General features: G+C 36.7%; 1 protein-coding gene and 1 long non-coding RNA gene across 3 annotated transcripts in view; both read right to left on the bottom strand.

Moving 5' to 3' along the window:
* Window positions 1–4,048, bottom strand: part of LOC134657026 (uncharacterized) — a 61,099-nt gene extending 57,051 nt beyond the window's left edge. Inside the window, exon 1 of the long non-coding RNA XR_010097581.1 lies at window positions 3,908–4,048. This is a non-coding gene — a long non-coding RNA (uncharacterized LOC134657026). The remainder of the gene's footprint in view (window positions 1–3,907) is intronic.
* A 13,531-nt stretch (window positions 4,049–17,579) lies between these two features.
* LOC134656905 (proline dehydrogenase 1, mitochondrial) overlaps window positions 17,580–20,038 on the bottom strand; it is a 41,512-nt gene continuing 39,053 nt past the window's right edge. The window contains exons 11-12 of one of the 2 annotated variants that reach the window (XM_063512455.1): window positions 19,694–19,862; window positions 17,580–17,978 (exon numbers count right to left, since the gene is read on the bottom strand). In XM_063512455.1, the coding sequence (XP_063368525.1) occupies window positions 17,773–17,978; window positions 19,694–19,862 (375 nt within the window). In that variant the 3' untranslated portion in view covers window positions 17,580–17,772. The remainder of the gene's footprint in view (window positions 17,979–19,693; window positions 19,863–20,038) is intronic. The other variant, XM_063512453.1, reaches the window with a different exon arrangement.

Raw genomic sequence — 20,038 nt, 5'->3', positions numbered from 1 at the left:
CTGATGACAATTAATGTAGTAATATATAATATTTTCAAAAATATTAAAATTACCTTTCGCCATCTTTTAGAAATCGAACAAGAACATTTTCAAGAATATTTTCATTTTCAAGAACAAGAAGAAAGAACATTGAAAAAAAATCCCAATCCCGACGAATTGAAAACCTCTTCTTGTAGTCGGTTGAAATGAAAACCTTTGTTGCGACAATACGGACTTTAGAGCTCCAGCCGGCCTAGCCAAGGTGACAATCGCTATCGCTTCGACAACGAAACGCTTTGTGTCTCTCTATCACTCTTCCATATTAGTGACAGTGACAGTTGCGTTTCGATCGCTACGGAGCGTAAGCGATTGGCATGTTGGCTACGCGGCCTGTTTTGATCATAATAGACCTTTTATGTAAAGTTTTGACCGAATCGTTGTCACTTAATGTTGTACGTTTTGTACAAAGTTGGACATTTCAGAATTTGATTCTCTACAAGTTTAGTCCTCTTCACTTATGCCGTAAAGTTGAAAATAAACGAGATAATGATAATATTTCGAATTGGTCGCTTTTTTCAAATTTAATTTCCAAAATATCGATCCTAGAAGAAAAATTGTAAGGACCAAACTTGTAGAGAATCAAATTTTCTACAATTTTTGTCCTCACGGTTTTACTGTAAAATCAAAAATGGCAGAGTTATTCAAGAAAAACCATTTTTTTTTTTTTGAAAAAACCATTTTTTGAATATACACAGGATCCTGATTCAGTCTACTTTTTGAATTTACACTCCCAGTGACCCCCCCGAGGGACCTACGAAAAAAAAATCCAAGAACTAATTATTCACGGGTAGGTCGGGTAGGGTCGGTTTTTTGGATAAAATGACTGTACTAGAAGATCACTTTGTGAGATGTCAAGAGCTTCGCCCCCAGTTACGATACAAATTCAATTTGTTTCACATTGTTACCAGTCGTCACGCTGAATGAAGTCGTGACACTGAGGGGAACATTAAGTTGTTTTGAGTGTCGAGCTTTCCTTATTAAACCCTCTTAAGATAAACATTAATATTTCAAAGACAACTCAGTACTTAAATATAAGCCATACGAAATTAACTGCCGCCATTACAATCTAAGTTAGGTAAGCCAGGCGTGTCTCACTCCGCGATTTCGTCGCTTTGCTACAGGTAGTTAAAAGTACATCCGTTCGGCCCAAATTTTGGGGAAAGCCATAAGCCGCGCGTGGCGCTGTCGCCACCTAGCGGTCATATCTGTGCTGATCATAACAGACGTTTTTTGTTAGAGAGTGAGTCTTCTGTACTTAGTACTATTATTTATTCTGTGGTTAAGCTCTTATTTTAAATCTACGTTCTTAAATAACATGAATTTTGACACGAATATTCAAGTAGTTTTCGCCATCGCCCTACGCTACAACATTACCATCTTCACCGCTTAGATGGTCGGCAGTCCTCAACTGCGCGTTTCTCCAGAAACTTCCTGCCTCACACGGCTTCACGGCTAAACTGTGGAATGAACTGTCGCCTGCGGTATTTCCGGACCGATACGACCTTCAAACCTTCAAGAAAAGAGCGTACTCCCATATTAAAGAACTAGCATCGAAAATTGGGTTTATGCACGGTTTATGGATATAGGAAGTCCCCATCTGTCAAGAAAATTTTTCCCACGGATTCCTACGTCTGTGTATGACCATTGGCCGCCTACTTTCGATAGGTTTGGTTATATCCTCTAAGGCTAAAGTCTATTTATTCTTTCCGTAGACTAAAATGACAACCACAAATGTCAACGTAGAAATAATGTGGCCAGCTTAAAACAAACAGTGATGATCTTTGATTTCGGTATGTGAATAACCGATAAATATTAAATTAATTTTAGATTCAAAATAAACAAAAAATGAACTCTAAATGGTTCCTTTATAAAACAGGCCACGAAAAGTACAAAGTAAGGTTCTCATTTAAATAAAACTTAGTATACGTAGAGAAATAGGATGAGTAACTTGGTGAATTATGAGCTATATGATATGTAGCTTCGATGTGACTGTTAATCTTACAATAAAATCGCTTTAAAATATTAGAAATATTGTGTATAGACCTGGATACAAAATTTCTAAATACCTCAAAATGATGGCATTTTTACCTACGCTATTTCATATTTTTAATACATCTCCTAATGTCCCCTTTTAGCACGTCACGGGTTATCCATTCATTGTGTTACAGACACTTCATCAACCTCCCAATAGTTTATTTTCGGTTAGTACCGGTTGTAGCACAACACTATTTACAAGACGTAAAAAACTAGCAACACATAAAATGTCATTTTTGTCTACGGAAAGAATAAATAGACTTTAGAACATACTCGTTGCAGACCCGATTAACCCCTTTCCCCCCGTATTTATTAAGGCAAGCAGTGATGCGGCGACTGAGCTATTGGACCGGTGGCCGGGGCTATTCCTGTCTCAATCAGCCTTCGCAACTTTCTGTCCCCTCACGTCGAATGATGGTCCCTCTATGACAGTTCATTTTTATATACCTAACACTGTCACGTAAAATGTTTGTAGATTTTTTTTGTACCATTTATGTAGTAAAAATACCGAAAAAACATATTTTTTGGGTTCCATAACTCAAAAGGAAAAAACCGAACCCTTATAGGATCACTCGGGCGTCTGTCTGTCCGACCATTCCCCCCCCCTTTATCTCTGAAACTGCTGTGTCAAAAAATTTGAAAAAAATACACAAAATAGTTTTTTACCTATAGATGTCAGGAAAACCTATTAGAAATATGCACTCAACCGTGAGTCGGACTTAATTACTTAGTACCTATTGGATCCGACCCCTACGGGTTTTTAAAGGCATTTCATTCACGTTCCACATAAAAAAATAGATTGTTAAAAATTGGGTAACGTACGGAACCCTTGGAACGCGAGGCCAACTCACACTTGACCGGTTTTCCCAACCAAAGGAGACTTTAAGGAACTGTCATAGGAGTTATCATTCGACACGAGAGGTATATGGGAGTCGTATTCCTACTATAAAAATGTAATTTTTGATTTGATATTTGTATGACAGTAGTACCTATTTACTTGTATAGACCGTATAGACAAAAAACATAGATATATATATTTGAAATTTTGTAATATGACGTAAAAAATACCTAAGTTTTGCGGGCTAGCTCATTTTTGTTGCCTATAGGTATATATCTTGTTTATTGTCCTGTCTCGCTAATACAACTAAAGTAGATTTTTAAGTACTACCTAGGTATTCTTTTGTAAACTGACAAAGTTTCATGGTTGCATAAGATTTTACTGTATTTACCTATTAATAAGTGCTTATTTTACACTGCATTTCTAACTAACATTCAAGCACTATTTCACAACTGTACCTACATTGAAATTTAAATGAAAACCGATTAAACCTGCATCATATGACTGCACATATAAAATTGTTGATGAAGATGTTTGTACAATTATAATGTTTATATAACATGATATAACTTAGTATAAGGTCAATGTGGCTAATTCCGTCCAAGAGCGGATTTTTTTTTTATCGTAGGAAAAAAAGCATCTGCTTTTATACTACGTTTTTTTTAGCATTAGAAATAAGGTTAACAATCTTGATGTGTCTTTTAATTGAAAAACACATTTTAAAAATAATTTGCGGCAAATATGTAACATTTATGAATCTAATACGATCATGTATATTCTTCTGCTTTCATAAGTAATAGTTACTGATCTTCCTCGCGTTGTCCCGGCATTTTTGCCACGGCTCATAGGAGCCTGGGGTCCGCTTGGCAACTAATCCCAGTAATTGGCGTGGGCACTAGTTTTTACGAAAGCGACTGCCATCTGACCTTCCAACCCAGAGGGTAAACTAGGCCCGTATTGGGATTAGTTCGGTTTCCTCACGATGTTTTCCTTCACCGAAAAGCGACTGGTAAATATCAAATGATATTTCATACATAAGTTCCGAAAAACTCATTGGTACGAGCCGGGGTTCGAACCCGCGACCTCCGGATTGCAAGTCGCACGCTCTTACCGCTAGGCCACCAGCGCTTATAAGTAATAGTTACTGATTTTTAAAAAGCGTTTTTCAATTAAAAGACATGTCAAGATCGCTTACCTTCTTTCAAGTTCTTTCTAATGCAAAAAAAAACGAACTATAATTTTTGAAACTAAAAGCAACAATGGCTGCTTTGTCGATGAAATTATCAATTTTGTTCGTCGTACGAGAAAAACGCTAGTAGACGGAATTAGCCATATTGACCTTATGTTTAGTTTGTGGTTATTGTTAACCAAATTATAATAAATGTTAACCGTCAATAAGGCTATACAAAGTATTTTTAATACCTTTACATTATCATTTATTTCACAGCTTGGATTACACAAGTGCGAGTAAAAGAAAATCACAATTTTGAGGGTTCCGTACCTCAAAAGGAAAAACCGGAACCCATATAGGATCACTTTGTTGTCCGTCCGTCCGTCTGTCTGTATGTAAAGACCCTTTATCCCGGGAACGCGTGGAGGTATCGAGTTGAAATTTAAACCATATAGTCACGTCTACGGTCCCTTGAATCTATGAAAAAATCTACTTATGTACTTACCCGGAATTTATAATAATACCGCAAACTTGGAGACTCACACAACGGTCAGGAACGCTCAATCTGCTGTACCGCCTGTATAGGTACCTTATGAAGAGATAATAGATATTACACTTAAACCTGAGATGCACTTGGCCCAGGTCCGTGCATAGCAGTAATCCGGTGAAAGCCGAGAAAATATGAAAAACCAGATAATAATAAATGTTTATTTATTTAGACAACAAGATCCATTTTGTTAGTATTACCTATATGCAAACTAAAACCTAAAAACTATGTTAGTATTCGTAACTCACTAATGACAACGAATTTTTAATGAAGCGTTGCATTACTGAGCACTTATTCCTTACAATAGAATTCAATAGAACTTGCTAATTATGTAAACAAACCGCCATACTAAAATGGACACTAAATGTCAATTTACTAGTAACTTTTGTTTACATAGTTAGCAAGTTCTATTGAATGACACTTTACAGCTATTGTCTTCAGGAGGCTGTTCGGGTTATATATGTCGGAGGCAGATCGTAAAATCGGCCATATCGAGATATTCCTAGGCATACCATGAAACGCCGCCATTTCATGATCTGACTAGCGACTACCAGCCATATCGTTCAAACATCAACGTTTGACGATTTGCCTAGCGACGTTTAGGCATATCAAATAGTAGGGTGTGATATTCCTAGGCATATCATGAAACGCCGGCATTTCATGATCTGCCTAGCGACGACCAGCCATATCGTGCAAACCTCAAGGGGTGATATTCCTAGGCAGATCATGAAACGCCGGCATTTCATGATCTGCCTAGCGACGACTAGCCATATCGTGCAAACCTCAAGGGGTGATATTCCTAGGCAGATCATGAAACGCCGGCATTTCATGATCTGCCTAGCGACAACTAGCCATATCGTGCAAACCTCAAGGGGTGACATTCCTAGGCAGATCATGAAACGCCGGCATTTCGTGATCTGCCTAACGACGACCAGCCATATCGTGAAAACCTCAAGGGGTGATATTCCTAGGCAGATCATGAAACGCCGGCATTTCATGATCTGCCTAGCGACCACCAGCCATATCGTGCAAACCTCAAGGGGTGATATTCCTAGGCAGATCATGAAACGCCGGCATTTCATGATCTGCCTAGCGCGACCATCAGCCATATCGTGCAAACCTCAATGGGTGATATTCCTAGGCAGATCATGAAACGCCGGCATTTCATGATCTGCCTAGCGACGACCAGCCATATCGTGCAAACCTCAAGGGGTGATATTCCTAGGCAGATCATGAAACGCCGACATTTCATGATCTGCCTAGCGACGACCAGCCATATCGTGCAAACCTCAAGGGGTGATATTCCTAGGCAGATCATGAAACGCCGGCATTTCATGATCTGCCTAGCGACCACCAGCCATATCGAGCAAACCTCAAGGCTCAAAAGGAACGTAAACTTGTATTAAAAGGTACGATCTGGCAACACTGGACTCGGACGCAGCGCCATATAGAATGCAGCGCCACCAGTGGCAAAAAATGCAATTATTTTACGATGCGATCGGTATGAATGAAGCTAGGAATTCGACGAATACATTGCTCCCATCGATCTGCCGAATCTTTTATAAGACAGATCGTGATATGCCTGAGTTAATTTTAGTCAGATCATGAAATGGCGGCGTTTCATGATATGCCTAGGAATATCTCATCAATTATTTTACGATGCGCCCGGTATGAAGCTAGGAATATCAACGAATACATTGGTCTGACCGATCTGCCGCCTCTTTTATAAGGCAGATCGTGATACGCCTGGGTTAAACTTAGTCAGACAGATCATGAAATGGCGGCGTTTCATGATATGCCTAGGAATATCTCGATATGTCCGATTTTACGATCTGCCGCCGACATATACTTACGGAAATTCATTTGATATTTATTACGGACCGTGAAAGAAAACAGCGTAAGGAAACCTGCATACTTACATCTGTGAAAAATAACAAGGTTGCACGTAAAGTCCCCAATTTTTGCCCAAGCTGAATCGAGTACATCCAATAAGCGTTCCGGCCCTCAGAAATACATGTTGTATAGATTTTTGCCATATAGAAAGATTTTCTTGACCGTAATGTGTTTGAAATGAAGCGTTAAACGAAGTCCGAAAGATTTTCAATACATCAATGTCGGGGCGGGTAGCCAACTTAAATCTACCTATACTAGCAAAGCTTAGGGAGGGAAAATATAGGTAGTATGGGTTGTAACACGAGTGAATATTTAAACAACGGATTACAGATATTACAGATGTTAGTCATGCTACTTCAGTCAACCTCAGTACTTTTTACATGTACCGAGACTGGCTGAAATAGCAAAACACGTTCGTACGTTTGCGTGAAAATACGTACGATATATAAATATACATATATGGCTTCGTATGAAAGGTTAAGTAGTAGGTTTAGAAGTGACTTGATACAGTAAATAATACACGAGTAAGATTATTAAAGTTATAGACGGGCTACAGAGCAGCCCTATGATTTAACGACGTTCCTCTAGAGAAAATGTAGGTTGTCATGACCATTTTGTACTATTAAAATAAATAAATCATTTTGGACAAGGATTGCCTGCCTCGCTTTACTAAACGACCTTGCCCCCACACGGCCGACAATTCAATACTTCCCTTTTTAGGGTTCCGTAGCCAAATGGCAAAAAACGGAACCCTTATAGATTCATCATGTCTGTCTGTCTGTCTGTCTGTCTGTCTGTCTGTCCGTCTGTCTGTCCGTCCGTATGTCACAGCCACTTTTCTCCGAAACTATAAGAACTATACTGTTGAAACTTGGTAAGTAGATGTATTCTGTGAACCGCATTAAGATTTTCACACAAAAATGAAAAAAAAACAATAAATTTTCGAGGGTCCCCATGCTTCGAACTGAAACTCAAAAATTTTTTTTTCATCAAACCCATACGTGTGGGGTATCTATGGATAGGTCTTCAAAAATGATATTGAGGTTTCTAATATCATTTTTTTCTACACTGAATAGTTTGCGCGAGAGACACTTCCAAAGTGGTAAAATGTGTCCCCCCCCCCCCTGTAACTTCTAAAATAAGAGAATGATAAAACAAAAAAAATATATGATGTACATTACCATGTAAACTTCCACCGAAAATTGGTTTGAACGAGATCTAGTAAGTAGTTTTTTTTTAATACGTCATAAATCGCCTAAATACGGAACCCTTCATGGGCGAGTCCGACTCGCACTTGGCCGCTTTTTTATCAATGCACTATTTCTATACACAAGGTAAGCCTATGTCTAAAATCAGTGCCGGCCGACCTTCGCAACTGGGGCACGCATAATGACCGACCCACTTACACTCTCCAATTAAAACTGTACGCCCTATGCCTGGACATTGTTTTAGATTATCTTTTTAATTGGCCGATTGTCTTTTTTTATGACAATTTGGTACACACATAAAAGTAAAATATTTCCTTTTCATTATGGACCATATATGTATTTTTTACCACACTAGCTCGCTCGTAAAGGATTTTCTTTTTTTACAAGCTTTTATTTAGTTTCACCTGTCCCGTTGTCTGTCTGTCGGTCTGTAATCAAATCTTGCAAGTTAAATTTGATCCACTTCCCGGTTTCCAATTGGGCTGAAATTTTGCATATAGGTACATGTAAGTCGGGTGACAATGCAATATTATGGTACCATCGAGCTGATCTGATGATGGAGACAGGAGGTGGCCATAGGAACTCTGAGATGAAATAACGCAACCTAATGTGTTAGGGGTTTTTAGAATTGTCTCGATGAGTATTAGTTGTCTGTCGTAAAAAAAGTACAGTCAGCGATAAAAGCTTGTACCAAAAATGTTTTTTTTGCCAAAAACTTAATTATTCAAAAACAGTTGCAAAGTCATTGATGGTGATTTTGAGTTGTATCCTCATTTTGGCTTTTAAATGATGATTTTCAATGATAAAATACCATTCATTTATATTTGATTTGTAGTGTTTTACATTAGTATCTTCCTTGTGTGGTGAAAATTTTTGTTTAGGTACACTCGTGCCTAGAAAAACAACAACCCCTTGTAAAACAAATAACTATGTACCTATTTCACGATAACAATATTTTCGAAGCTCGCACACGCCCCTTTTTGTACGTAATTGAGTCTGCTCCATACGAGTAGACTCAGTCAACCGAATAATGGATTTGCTGTTCATACTCGTATTCATTTTATCCGAAAACTCGTCTAAAGGCAGGTCAAGTGTGGTGTGCTCAGCGTTATATGGGGCATTATCTATGAAAAGGGACCTTATTGTCGATGGCGCTTACGCCGCGCAGGGTCGCGCGGCATTTTATTTATATCGGCGCATCGTTAATAATGGCGTAAGCACCATCGACAATAAGGTCCCTTTTTATAGATAACGTCACATATAAATACAACGGCTCAAATGTTTTCAGGAGAAAGGTTTCAGTGAGCAATGAGTCTTTTATGTTACATGCTTGCTTTTGCCCGCTACTTCATCTGCGTGGAGTTAGTAATTTGGGTAGCTTATTTTTTATCCAATCTGCTTTTAAAAAATGAAAAATGATCATAAATCTAAACTTAAATTAGCCTGAGGCATTTTTCCCGGACACTGGCCGCATTCCCCTCTGCACAGTGAAGTTGAGTTTTTGCGCAAAAAACGCGCCAGCTCGTAGACACCGACACACACAGATTAGTTACACCCAGAGTAGTAGTGTAGAGATATCTTTTACTAGTTTTTTGATATAAATAGTGATCGTTATCAACGTGCTGTATTGGTAGCAAAGTATGGTTGACAAAAAAACAAATACGCAAGTATTTTAAGCATTATATATTTCACAAATTATGAGATTTATATACATATTTATAATCACTTATCCAAATTATACTGAATAAACGACTAAAATTTGCTCAACATATTTAGCTGTCAGTTGTTCATGTCGATTGGAAAAAATCCATTTTAAATAGCTGTAAAATGACCTTTGTACGTTACCGTAAGTCACAGAAGGTTAATTTAAGTCTCTAAAATATTGCACGCAACACGCAACTACAGTTGTAATGACATTTAATGTAATTTTCACCTCAGCAGCTCGAACAAGGGTACTTTGCTACTTAAAAACAGTGAGCAAAATCGCATTTTGCTCACTGAGTGAGACAAAATGAGCAAAATGCGATTTTGCTCACTCAGTGAGACAAAATGAGCAAAATGCGATTTTGCTCACTCAGTGAGCAAAATGCGATTTTACTCACTGTTTTTAAGTAGCAAAGTACCCTTGTTCGAGCTGCTGAGGTGAAAACTTAATTGTTGGTATATCTTAAGAAAACATGTGTGAATAGGTAAGTGATGAAGAAGGAATACATTTTTCGGGTTCTCTAATATGTTCTCACTGCTGAGGTGAAAAGTTTTGTGAACTACACGAGATCAAAGTTATTTACATCTCGTGCGCTTTTGAGTCCCTTACTACGCTCAAGATTCTAAATTAGATTCACTCGCTACGCTCGTGAATCTAGTGTAGAATCTTTCGCTTGCACGGGACTCAAAATAAGCACTCGAAGAAATATAAAACTTTGATCTCTTGTTGTACAAATAACTATTGACGTACATTGTTTTAACAATATATTAGGGCAGAAAAGGTTTTGTACCGTAAAGAGTTAGGGGAAGTCCGGGTAAAGCGAACACCCCAGGCAAAGCGAATTCGGGCTCCCAATCCTAAACTATTCGACTTTGTCGCATTACGCGCCTATATGATGTTCAGGATCCTTTGCTCTATGAGCGGCAAACGTCACAGGGAGCGGTCGCTGTGAGCGTCGTCGGTGACGAGTCAAAATGTGTTTTTAGTGCAAAATATTCGATTTTGAAAGGTAAGTCCATTGTATGTTATTTTGTCACAGTAATTATCTCGAATTTTAATTCAAGATGCTTCTATTGCTTATTAAAGTATCTTCCTTTTATAACGCATTTCTTTTAAAACAATCCAACGGTTATTTTTTTTTAATTCTTAATTTCTTTAACTGACTGAATGGGCAAAGTGGATCGGGCAAAGCGGATAGCGTGTTCACTTTGAATTTATTAGGTAATTTTTTTTTATTATAATATTTTGTTACAGATGGTATATAAATATCAAAAAAAGATCGATAATGGCTCCTGGCTAACAGACGTCATGGAAATGGCTATCAGAATTGATACTTTTTTCATTTCTTCCTCGTTAATTTTTTCTGTTATGTCAAGTCAAAGGTAAAGGTGTTCACTATGCCCGGACTTCCCCTATATCTAGACTGAAAGAGGTGTAATCCTAAGATAAGTATTTATTTTATAGTTAAGAACAAAAGTGAATATTCAAATGTATGTGTTTTTTCTGCCAACCATACCCTTTGCTACGAAAACTGCACGTTGACAATAACGATCACTAGATATAAAACACGTTCGAAAGAATCTATCTGAATAAGCCCTTCAATATTGTAACAGCCTTAGGTTACGAATTACGAAGCATAATATAAATAATGTTAGAATTAGAGTTGTATGTCACAAGGACGAATAAATATTGTTATTTATTGTTGACAGTGCAACTTGTTGTATTATTATGTCCTGCAGGAGCACAGAGGATTGAACTAACCAGAGTAACAGATTTATACAAACGAAATCGATAATTGGACAGTTAGCCGATGAAATGCAAAAAATTTAATTGTTGTTTAGATTCGTGAAAATCGTAATTTTAGTAGTTATGAATAGAGGAGGCAGAGGAGAGGAGGAGGAAGGATTATTTACATATAGATCTTAACGGTTGCTTGTTTTGTTTTGAATTTTATATTTGCGAAGCTGTTGTTACTCTGACCTGTTCCGTCGTCTGTGTAGAGATGTCCCGTGGGTATGAATTTCACTCCGACAACCCTATTTGTTTTCATTTCAGCAGGGACGTTTATTTTCGTGAACCATTATATTACAGATGACTGAAATAAATGCTACTATTGTTTGTTTAGTCAGTGATAAAGAAATAGGCAAATAAAGTAGGTACTGCAAAATGCGGAGGCCGTAAACTTGAGACCTAATGTGAAATTGGATGAATGGTATTTAATTTAAATTAGGTAAGTGGTGAACGTGGTGGTGCTTACTAGGTACTTTACAGAGTTCAGTATTAACACACATTCATTGCCACCCAGCCAAACAAGACATCCGCGCCAGGCCACAAAAACTTCGTCATATAAAGCTATAGTACCACGATCGCGCGACTATCGAGTCGTCCGGCCTGGGAACGAAATCATAAAATACCCGATAGTCGGGCTTTCGGCACTGAATCTGTTAACTGAAACTTATGTATGAAATATAATTTGATATTTCGGTGGGCACTAGTTGTTTTTTGATGGACGAAAACATCCTATAAGATTTTAATTTTTTTTAAATGGCAGAGTGTACTATACACGAGGTCTACAGTTCACAGAGCTACTAGAGTTAGACCAAGATAAGTCTGCAACGATTTTGATAGCACAAGCAGTGCAAGTGGTATTTTAAACTTCAAAGTTATATGAAATTATGACGTATAACACTTGCTAGCTTGCTTCTAGTCATCGAGGATAAGGTCAAATGAAACCACCAACATCAACATTAAACGTCTTTATTTCTCAAATATCTAATTAATGCCCTTTTCCAAAGCCGATTAATTATAATAACGCTACAGAAGCCTACAGCCGCTTAAGGACCTAACTCTAAATGCAAGCAGGCGTGGCTCACTTCGCGATTTCGTCGCGTCGCTACAAGTAAGTACAGGCGGCCCACACCAATTATGGTGTCTATATAGCCATAGTAGTAGTTTCCGCGCAGTGCTACGGAACGGACGCCTGCTCGCGCTTGCGCCACCTAGCGGTCATATCTGTCGTAACAGACGCGATTTGTTAGAGAGTGAATCTTCTGTACCTAGTACTATTGTTTATTCTGTGATGCAAGCGCTTCGATAGTCGATACCCGAAGGTAACTTAACCCTTTACCAGGCTAAGGGGTATGTATTTCCCACAAACGGCACTTCAAACAAGTGTTTTAATCTAGATATCAGTAAGACTGACATTCGATTGTCATTTTTGAACTGTCAGTCTGGTAAAGGGTTAACCTATTGTCTGTGCATGATAAAGATCCTGACCGAATATTTAGTCCTCTTTTCATTTTTTTAAGTACGATTTTTCTGCTCCATACAGTATACGTTCGAACCCACGATTTTTGACCACCACACATACAGGGTGCTTTTGTTATCAGTTATCAATGACCAAACTCTAAGGGGTGAATATGTAGGTAGATACTGAACAACTTTTACTATGGGGCCAACCTCGAAATCACAAAATTTTATCAAAATGTATCAATTCCACATCAAACTTTGCTCCAGTTTTAAAACACCATGCCAAATATCGTGATACATTAAACGCATTTTCTTCCGAAAATAGAACGAAAGAAAAGCTATGTCATCAGAACTTTAAAGTCCCATTTAGACAGTTCAAGGAAAGCATGCGATTTTGTTACATTGGGGTACCTAAATATTTGGTTGATCGACTGAATTCATTGTACTATGTTATGTAGTTAGTAAATATATCGAAAATTACATTCAAGTTCTTGAACCGTCTAAATGTAATATAATCAAGATTTTCAATCTCGTACCTCACTTAGGCAACTCAGCAAGCTTCCTTGCCGAAACACGGTACTCGACTGAAAATAGGTACAGTTTCATACTAATTTGTGAACTGGTTGTTAAACAACAAACTTACATACATTTATTTTAATATTCGGTTTTGAAAAAGGGCGTAAATGTGTTATACCAATCAACATGGACCGATAATGACAATAACATACAAGTAAATATTACTATTATTGTCTGCAATAATGACTCATTGCTATTATGCTATGCAGGGTCGGTCTGGTGAATTCAGTTTAGTTTTCATTTCAAAAGAAAACTAATTCTTACTCCTACTTACGTTACACAAATAATTTAGGCGATTTCCCAACAGTATAAGTCTAAACTTTACAAAAACATTTTCTAGGTATAGGGTAAATCTACCTTACGTTGGCTCCAAACGTTGATAAATTCAATTAATTGTGATGACAATTTTGTAAAAGTTAATAATCGATGTTTACTGTCTACCCTATTAATAAGAAAATTAAATTAGATTTTAATACATAAAAAATTACCTAAATGTACTTTTTCTATCTTGCTCAATGATGAGTAAATCCTATAGGTACTCAAAGTAAAATAAACTTGTCCCTACCGACCCTATTTCAATAATTATTCAATTTAAGGTAATCTCCAGTAGCTTTTGTTATTTCATTAACAGGACATCAGGTGTTGTTCAGGATTGTGCATATATAAATAAATAAATAAATAAATAAATAAATATTATAAATAAATATTATAGGACTTTCTTACACAAATTGACTAAGCCCCACAGTAAGCTCAAGAAGGCTTGTGTTGTGGGTACTCAGACAACGATATATATAATATACAAATACTTAAATACATAGAAAACAACCATGACTCAGGAACAGATATCTGTGCTCATCACACAAATAAATGCCCTTACTGGGATTCGAACCCAGGACCGCGGCTTCACAGGCAGGGTCACTACCCACTAGGCCAGACCGGTCGTCATAATAATCGTATATAATTCGGTCGGTCGTATATAATTATATATTGGTAAAATTTATCAGTTTTGACTTCTCGAGTTAGTTTAATTAGTTTTAATATGCAACACATTTGTTTTGCCAATCAAGTTAGGAAGAGATCTTTGAAGGGTTCTTTGCAAAATGTCATTTAACAAATGCAGTAGAAATGAGCACACATTTTACAGTCAATACTTCAATAGGTTGTACTATAATGCAAAGTGTATACTATTATAATGCAAGGTATGGTTAGTGTGTTGAAAGAAATTAATGTTAATAAAAAAATAGAAAGGATTAAAATAAAAATAAATTATCAAAACGAGCTTATGTCTTTATTAAATGTCTATTCGTAAAATAATCTAAAAATAGCATCACAATTATGATAAGCGACGGTATAGAACGTAAAACCGCTTACAAATAAATCGAATTAAACAACGTAATACGAAATTAAAAATTTTAGAAAGCCCCGACGTAAACTTTAATACTGAAATGCAATGAGATTCGATAATTTCATATATTTCGCACAAGTTCTTTATCGTATATAGATTGGACTTATTCAAGGCATTGGACACTGTAACACAAGAAAATCCAAGATAATATCTAACTTTTTTTTATTTTATTCCCTGAAGGTATAATATCCTATTCATGATCCCTTTCACTTGCTTTTATATTTTTGTTAGAAAATGTAAGTATAAAATGGATTACCATTTATCTGCATTAAAAGTAAGGACCGGACGGTGTGCCCCAAGGATGTAACTTAGGACACATATTGTACATATGTAAAAGTTATATGATTTGCAGCATACCTACTGCTTTCAACTTTTCAACCGTATATCATTTTGTACGTTGCGTCCTGTTGTTATATTTATAGGTTCTGTTATATTATATCTATAAGTATCCTATACGGATTCAAATACTTGTGCTAAATATGTCATTACTTACATCGAGGCCGATATTTCGATTGTAATCGTATGGCTTTGCAACTTAACAATATTTTTACAAAGCAAAAAGAAAACAAATAATTTCAAATAAAATTCAACCTAAATCAATGTAGTAGGAACTGATTTGAATAGAATATAAATGTGCTTTGCAAATTATAAAATTTGCAAGCCTTTCGTTCCTTAATCGTCTTAAATATGGGTTATAACAGCAGTCAAATCGTAAAACTTAAAACACACATGTTTTTCCTTTCTTGCCACCATTATTGTACAAAGATGTAAACTTTCCTATTCAAAACAAATAGTTTTAAATATCGAATCCAGCTCAAGGAACTTAAAACCATTTGTAGCATACAATCTTTTATAAGAAATGCATCATCACTTGCCTATAATATAACCCATATTATCAGAGGGTAGGATAATTCATTCGGCCAGCTATCTATATTACATAATAAATAACATTAAAATTCAGATTTCTAACTTAATTTATAACCTGGAACACAATGAAATGCATTCGTATTCGATTTAAGTAAATAGTTGTTCAAACGCGACATTGATATAGCCTAATATTGCAAAGAAACTTACAACTGCTTGCTACTTTAACAGATGGCGCCACTTACCGGTGGTAATTTTAAATCCTTTTCTCTGTGGCTTTTTCACAAACGATAAAAGGAAAGTCGGTAAAAGCAAATGTGGCGCGAAAAATCCAAACAAACCTTTTAATGTATCGAGATATTTGAGATTTCAATATTAAAGTAGCTCAACTCAATAAAGTAGTCCACATGATTCACAAACGGCACCAACAATAAACAAGAAAAAAATAAACACATTTACAATACGAGGAGCGTTATCTGTTAAAATAAATTATAATAACAATAAATTATACAGTTACTCAGCTTTATCAAAACTGCAACACTCTGAAATCTTGTACGATACAAGCGAACTGATTTTTTTACAAATTTAAATCAAAAAATAATCATAATGAACGCAGGCCAGATACAATTTTAAATTTCTGGGTTTTGTAAATAGGTAATTTCTGATTCTGTGACACAGAACTCTTTAAGAGTGTCTGAGCTATAATTTAAATTGTAATACCAAAAGGAAATAAACCATTTTACAAAAATCACTTACCATTTTCCATCATATTCTACGTAATTCGTTATTGTCTAAATGAAAAATTAACATATCTCCGATATACTAGTAACATACAGACACGCTTTTAGGTGATATCTTAAGGCAAGTAACTGTACTGTACATGTATAAAATTTTCAATATAACAATGTATTTTACATGGTATAAATTTGTATAATATATACATAGGTTTAACAATTCTTAAAATTGGATAGACATACATATTATACGATACTTTTGATTTTATATAAAAGGATACAATTTATATTTATCATACATATAAATAAGATATCAAATACATAATAGATATGTATAAACAGTTATTAGATATTTATTTTACAATAAAAAGTTACAAGCCTTAATATGTCACCTAAGTTCATCCGGATGCACCAGACTCGCGAGTGTTAAAGCCGTAATAGACTACCGCACCGCACCGTGACCTTGAGGTCGCGGTGCGGTGCGGTAGTCTGTTACGGCTTTTATAGTAAAACCTTGAGAACGAGTCAGAAGGTCATAATTATATCATTTGTAACATCACACAAAAAAATAGTTGCAACAGATTTCAATGACAATCATTTAAATTAAACAGAGTAACATGGCCTCTAAGATTCGGTATTAGGACACATAATTGATTGCATATTCTAAAACTCCTATAAATATAGCTCAGAAACAACGCTGATTTTGCAAAAAATTACAACTGCCTATAAATAAGACATGTACAACTATTTAAGTTAATTTGGACTTTGTTTCAACTACGTAAAGTCGATTACCCTTCCTATTACAATAAATTAAGCAAGAAAATAAATACAATTAATTTCCTATTATGACAAGCGGGGTACATTCACTGTTGTCATTGTTTGTAACAACATTTCATCCATTTTGACGTAAACTTTATTTTACAGATATCCTCGTGTACTGCTGAATTGACCCGTTCACACACACATTGACCTTAAAGGTGACATTCGAAAATACTGACCGTTTCCATTCCATTGACTAGTAATAACATGTTGCAAAAACCTTACCGCCGGGGTCGAGCCGCCATTTTTCTTCACTTTCTAACGCGTTGAATTATTTTAATCGTGAGCGAGATGCACAATATCTCACTTGTAGCGCTCTCGGTAGGCCTAAAACGATTCACGATTACATTTTTAATGGTTAAAAACTGTCATTTACCAATAGATGGCGCTAGTGGTTTTGCCATCTGTAACTAACGATGTTCTCACTACAGATGTCACTACTGTTCTACTCGTAGGAACCAATGTTGCCAACTGTAATGTAAGTTTAGTTTATAACCTCAGTAGATAGGGACGTTTTACGCTTACTTTCAAACCACCCATAGACATTCCAACCGGCCAGTATCCCAAACCACCTTCCCAACAAACCCGATGATCCATATCACAATCCGCTCCGAGTCACACTACTTTCAACTCGAACCGAAACACTCCGCAAAGGAAATTAGACTACAGCACAAGGTGTTAAAGTGCTTTTTACACCGGCTTGTAGTTGCCGACGGGTTTGTAGAACATCTGCCCGGTGAGTACGCGGCGCGCGATCTCCTTGAGTAGGAGGCTCTTCTCCTTCTTGATCTTGGAGAGGAAGCCGCGGTTCTCGTTGGCGCGCCGCGACAGGTACGGCAGCACCTCGTTCACGGGCCCGTACGGCACGTACTTGTACGCGGAGTACCCGGCTTGACCTGGAAAAAAGAAATCACTGTTAGTAGAATATCATCATCATCATCATATTTATTCATCGACAATACAAGATGAAGATTGTGTTTGAAGTAAAATAAAATAGGTAACATTTTGGAAATAATATACCTAACAATTATCATATTGGTTTTTAGACAAAAAACTTACTAATAACACATTTTAGGACAATATTCACGTTATACATAATGAGATCAAATATGGCATTTATGAACAACTTATACACTATAACTAGACTAAATCAGTATTAAATAACTCATCCAAGCTATAGAAGCAACCTCTTAACAAATATTGCTTCAGTTTTTGCTTAAAGATAGTATACTCTGAAATATTTTTCAAATGCTGAGGCAGTTTATTAAATAACTTAACAGCCTGATGTCTCACACAGTGCTCCTCAATTTTTGAAGTAGGGCGAAAATTTATTTTAAAATTTATGTCTCATATACAAATGATATACAGTATTCGGCGGTAAATATATTGGACATCGGTCTTTGGAACGAGACTATTGGCCGTTTACAACGATTTCCTAACACTGGCTACCATCCATCGATCATCGTAAGTACGACTGACAAACGTCAATATCTGGGTGACCGAGCTTCGCTCGGAAAACATATAATAACTCGGAAATGCGCGTTTTCCCGGAGATAAGACCTAGCTAGATCGATTTTTCGCCCCCGAAAACCCCTATATACCAAATTTCATCGAAATCGTTAGAGCCGTTTCCGAGATCCCCGAAATATATGAAATATATATATATATATATATATATATATATATATATATAAATAAATAAACAAGAATTGCTCGTTTAAAGGTATTACATATAGGTAGACAACGCTCTCCGAAACCGAAATTAGCAGTCTCTTTCCAAAGACTTATAATGCAATATTTATTTATTAAGGTTTTATTTTATATAAAGGTTGACTGGAGGAGATCGCTTGAAGGAATAAGTTCGCCTTTGTACATTTTCCTAATATAATACAGAATACTGTAGAATAAATAGTTTACTACTACGATTGCCAGTTGCGATATTTATCTTCAGCGGTCTATACTAGTCCATTGCTGGACTATGCCTCTAACATGTCACGCCGGGGTTTCATCTATTCTCCTACAATATTTGCTCGGTGCCTATCATCTACGCCTCACCCATGGCTATAGAGAAAAAAATACATAGATTGCTCACTCCACACATCAGTTTTGGTACCAAAAAGACTATTATTTTCAGTGTCGACATCTAGCATCAAGTAGCGGAATTATCAGTAGGTACTGCTACTTGACAATAGATGTAGCAGTATAATTTCGCTACTCGATTCTAGATGTCGACACTGACAGTAATAGTATTTTTGGTACCAAAACTTTACTGATGTATGGAGTGGGCACTCTTGTCTTACTATATTTATCTATTCCCATGGCATGACACTGCATGAGCACGACCTTCAGCTTTTCTCCAATCCCTGGTTGCTTCCGAATCCTCCTTTCTCACAAATGTCATACAATCTTTACGAATGTCATAGGTCTACATAGTTATAATTAAACATATATATATTTATACAGTCAGCAACCCTATAGGACTTATGTGCTTGTTGTGTCTTTTTTCTTTTTCCTTGTTTGTTTTATTTTGTTACTGTGTTTTGCGACAATAAATGACTTTTTATTTTTTATTTTTTTTATTTTTTATAGGTCCACCTTGTGAAAGACTCACCGAGCGGGAAGGTGACATGGTCGCACATGCCGAACAGCTGGCCGAAGCAGACGACCTTGTCCCCGGGCCGGATGCCGTGCTGCTGCATCAGCTCGATGGCGTAGCGGACCGTGTCCTCGTTGTGGCTCGCCACCATGATGCCCAGCTGGGAGGCCTTGCCCTCGCGGCCCTGGGGAAAATAACATTAAGATGGTCGATCATTGCAGGGATGTTGCGGATGCAGATTTTTTGACATCCGCGGATGCGGATGCGGATGCGGATTTTTAAAGGCTCACATCCGCGGATGCGGATGCGGATGCGGATGTCAAGATTAGGTACTTAGAAAACGTGAAATATTACATTTTT

Source organism: Cydia amplana, chromosome 19 (genome assembly GCF_948474715.1).
Source record: "Cydia amplana chromosome 19, ilCydAmpl1.1, whole genome shotgun sequence".
Lineage (NCBI taxonomy): Eukaryota > Metazoa > Arthropoda > Insecta > Lepidoptera > Tortricidae > Cydia > Cydia amplana.
Note: the sequence above shows the minus strand (reverse complement) of the source record. Positions and strands in the feature narration are given on the sequence as shown.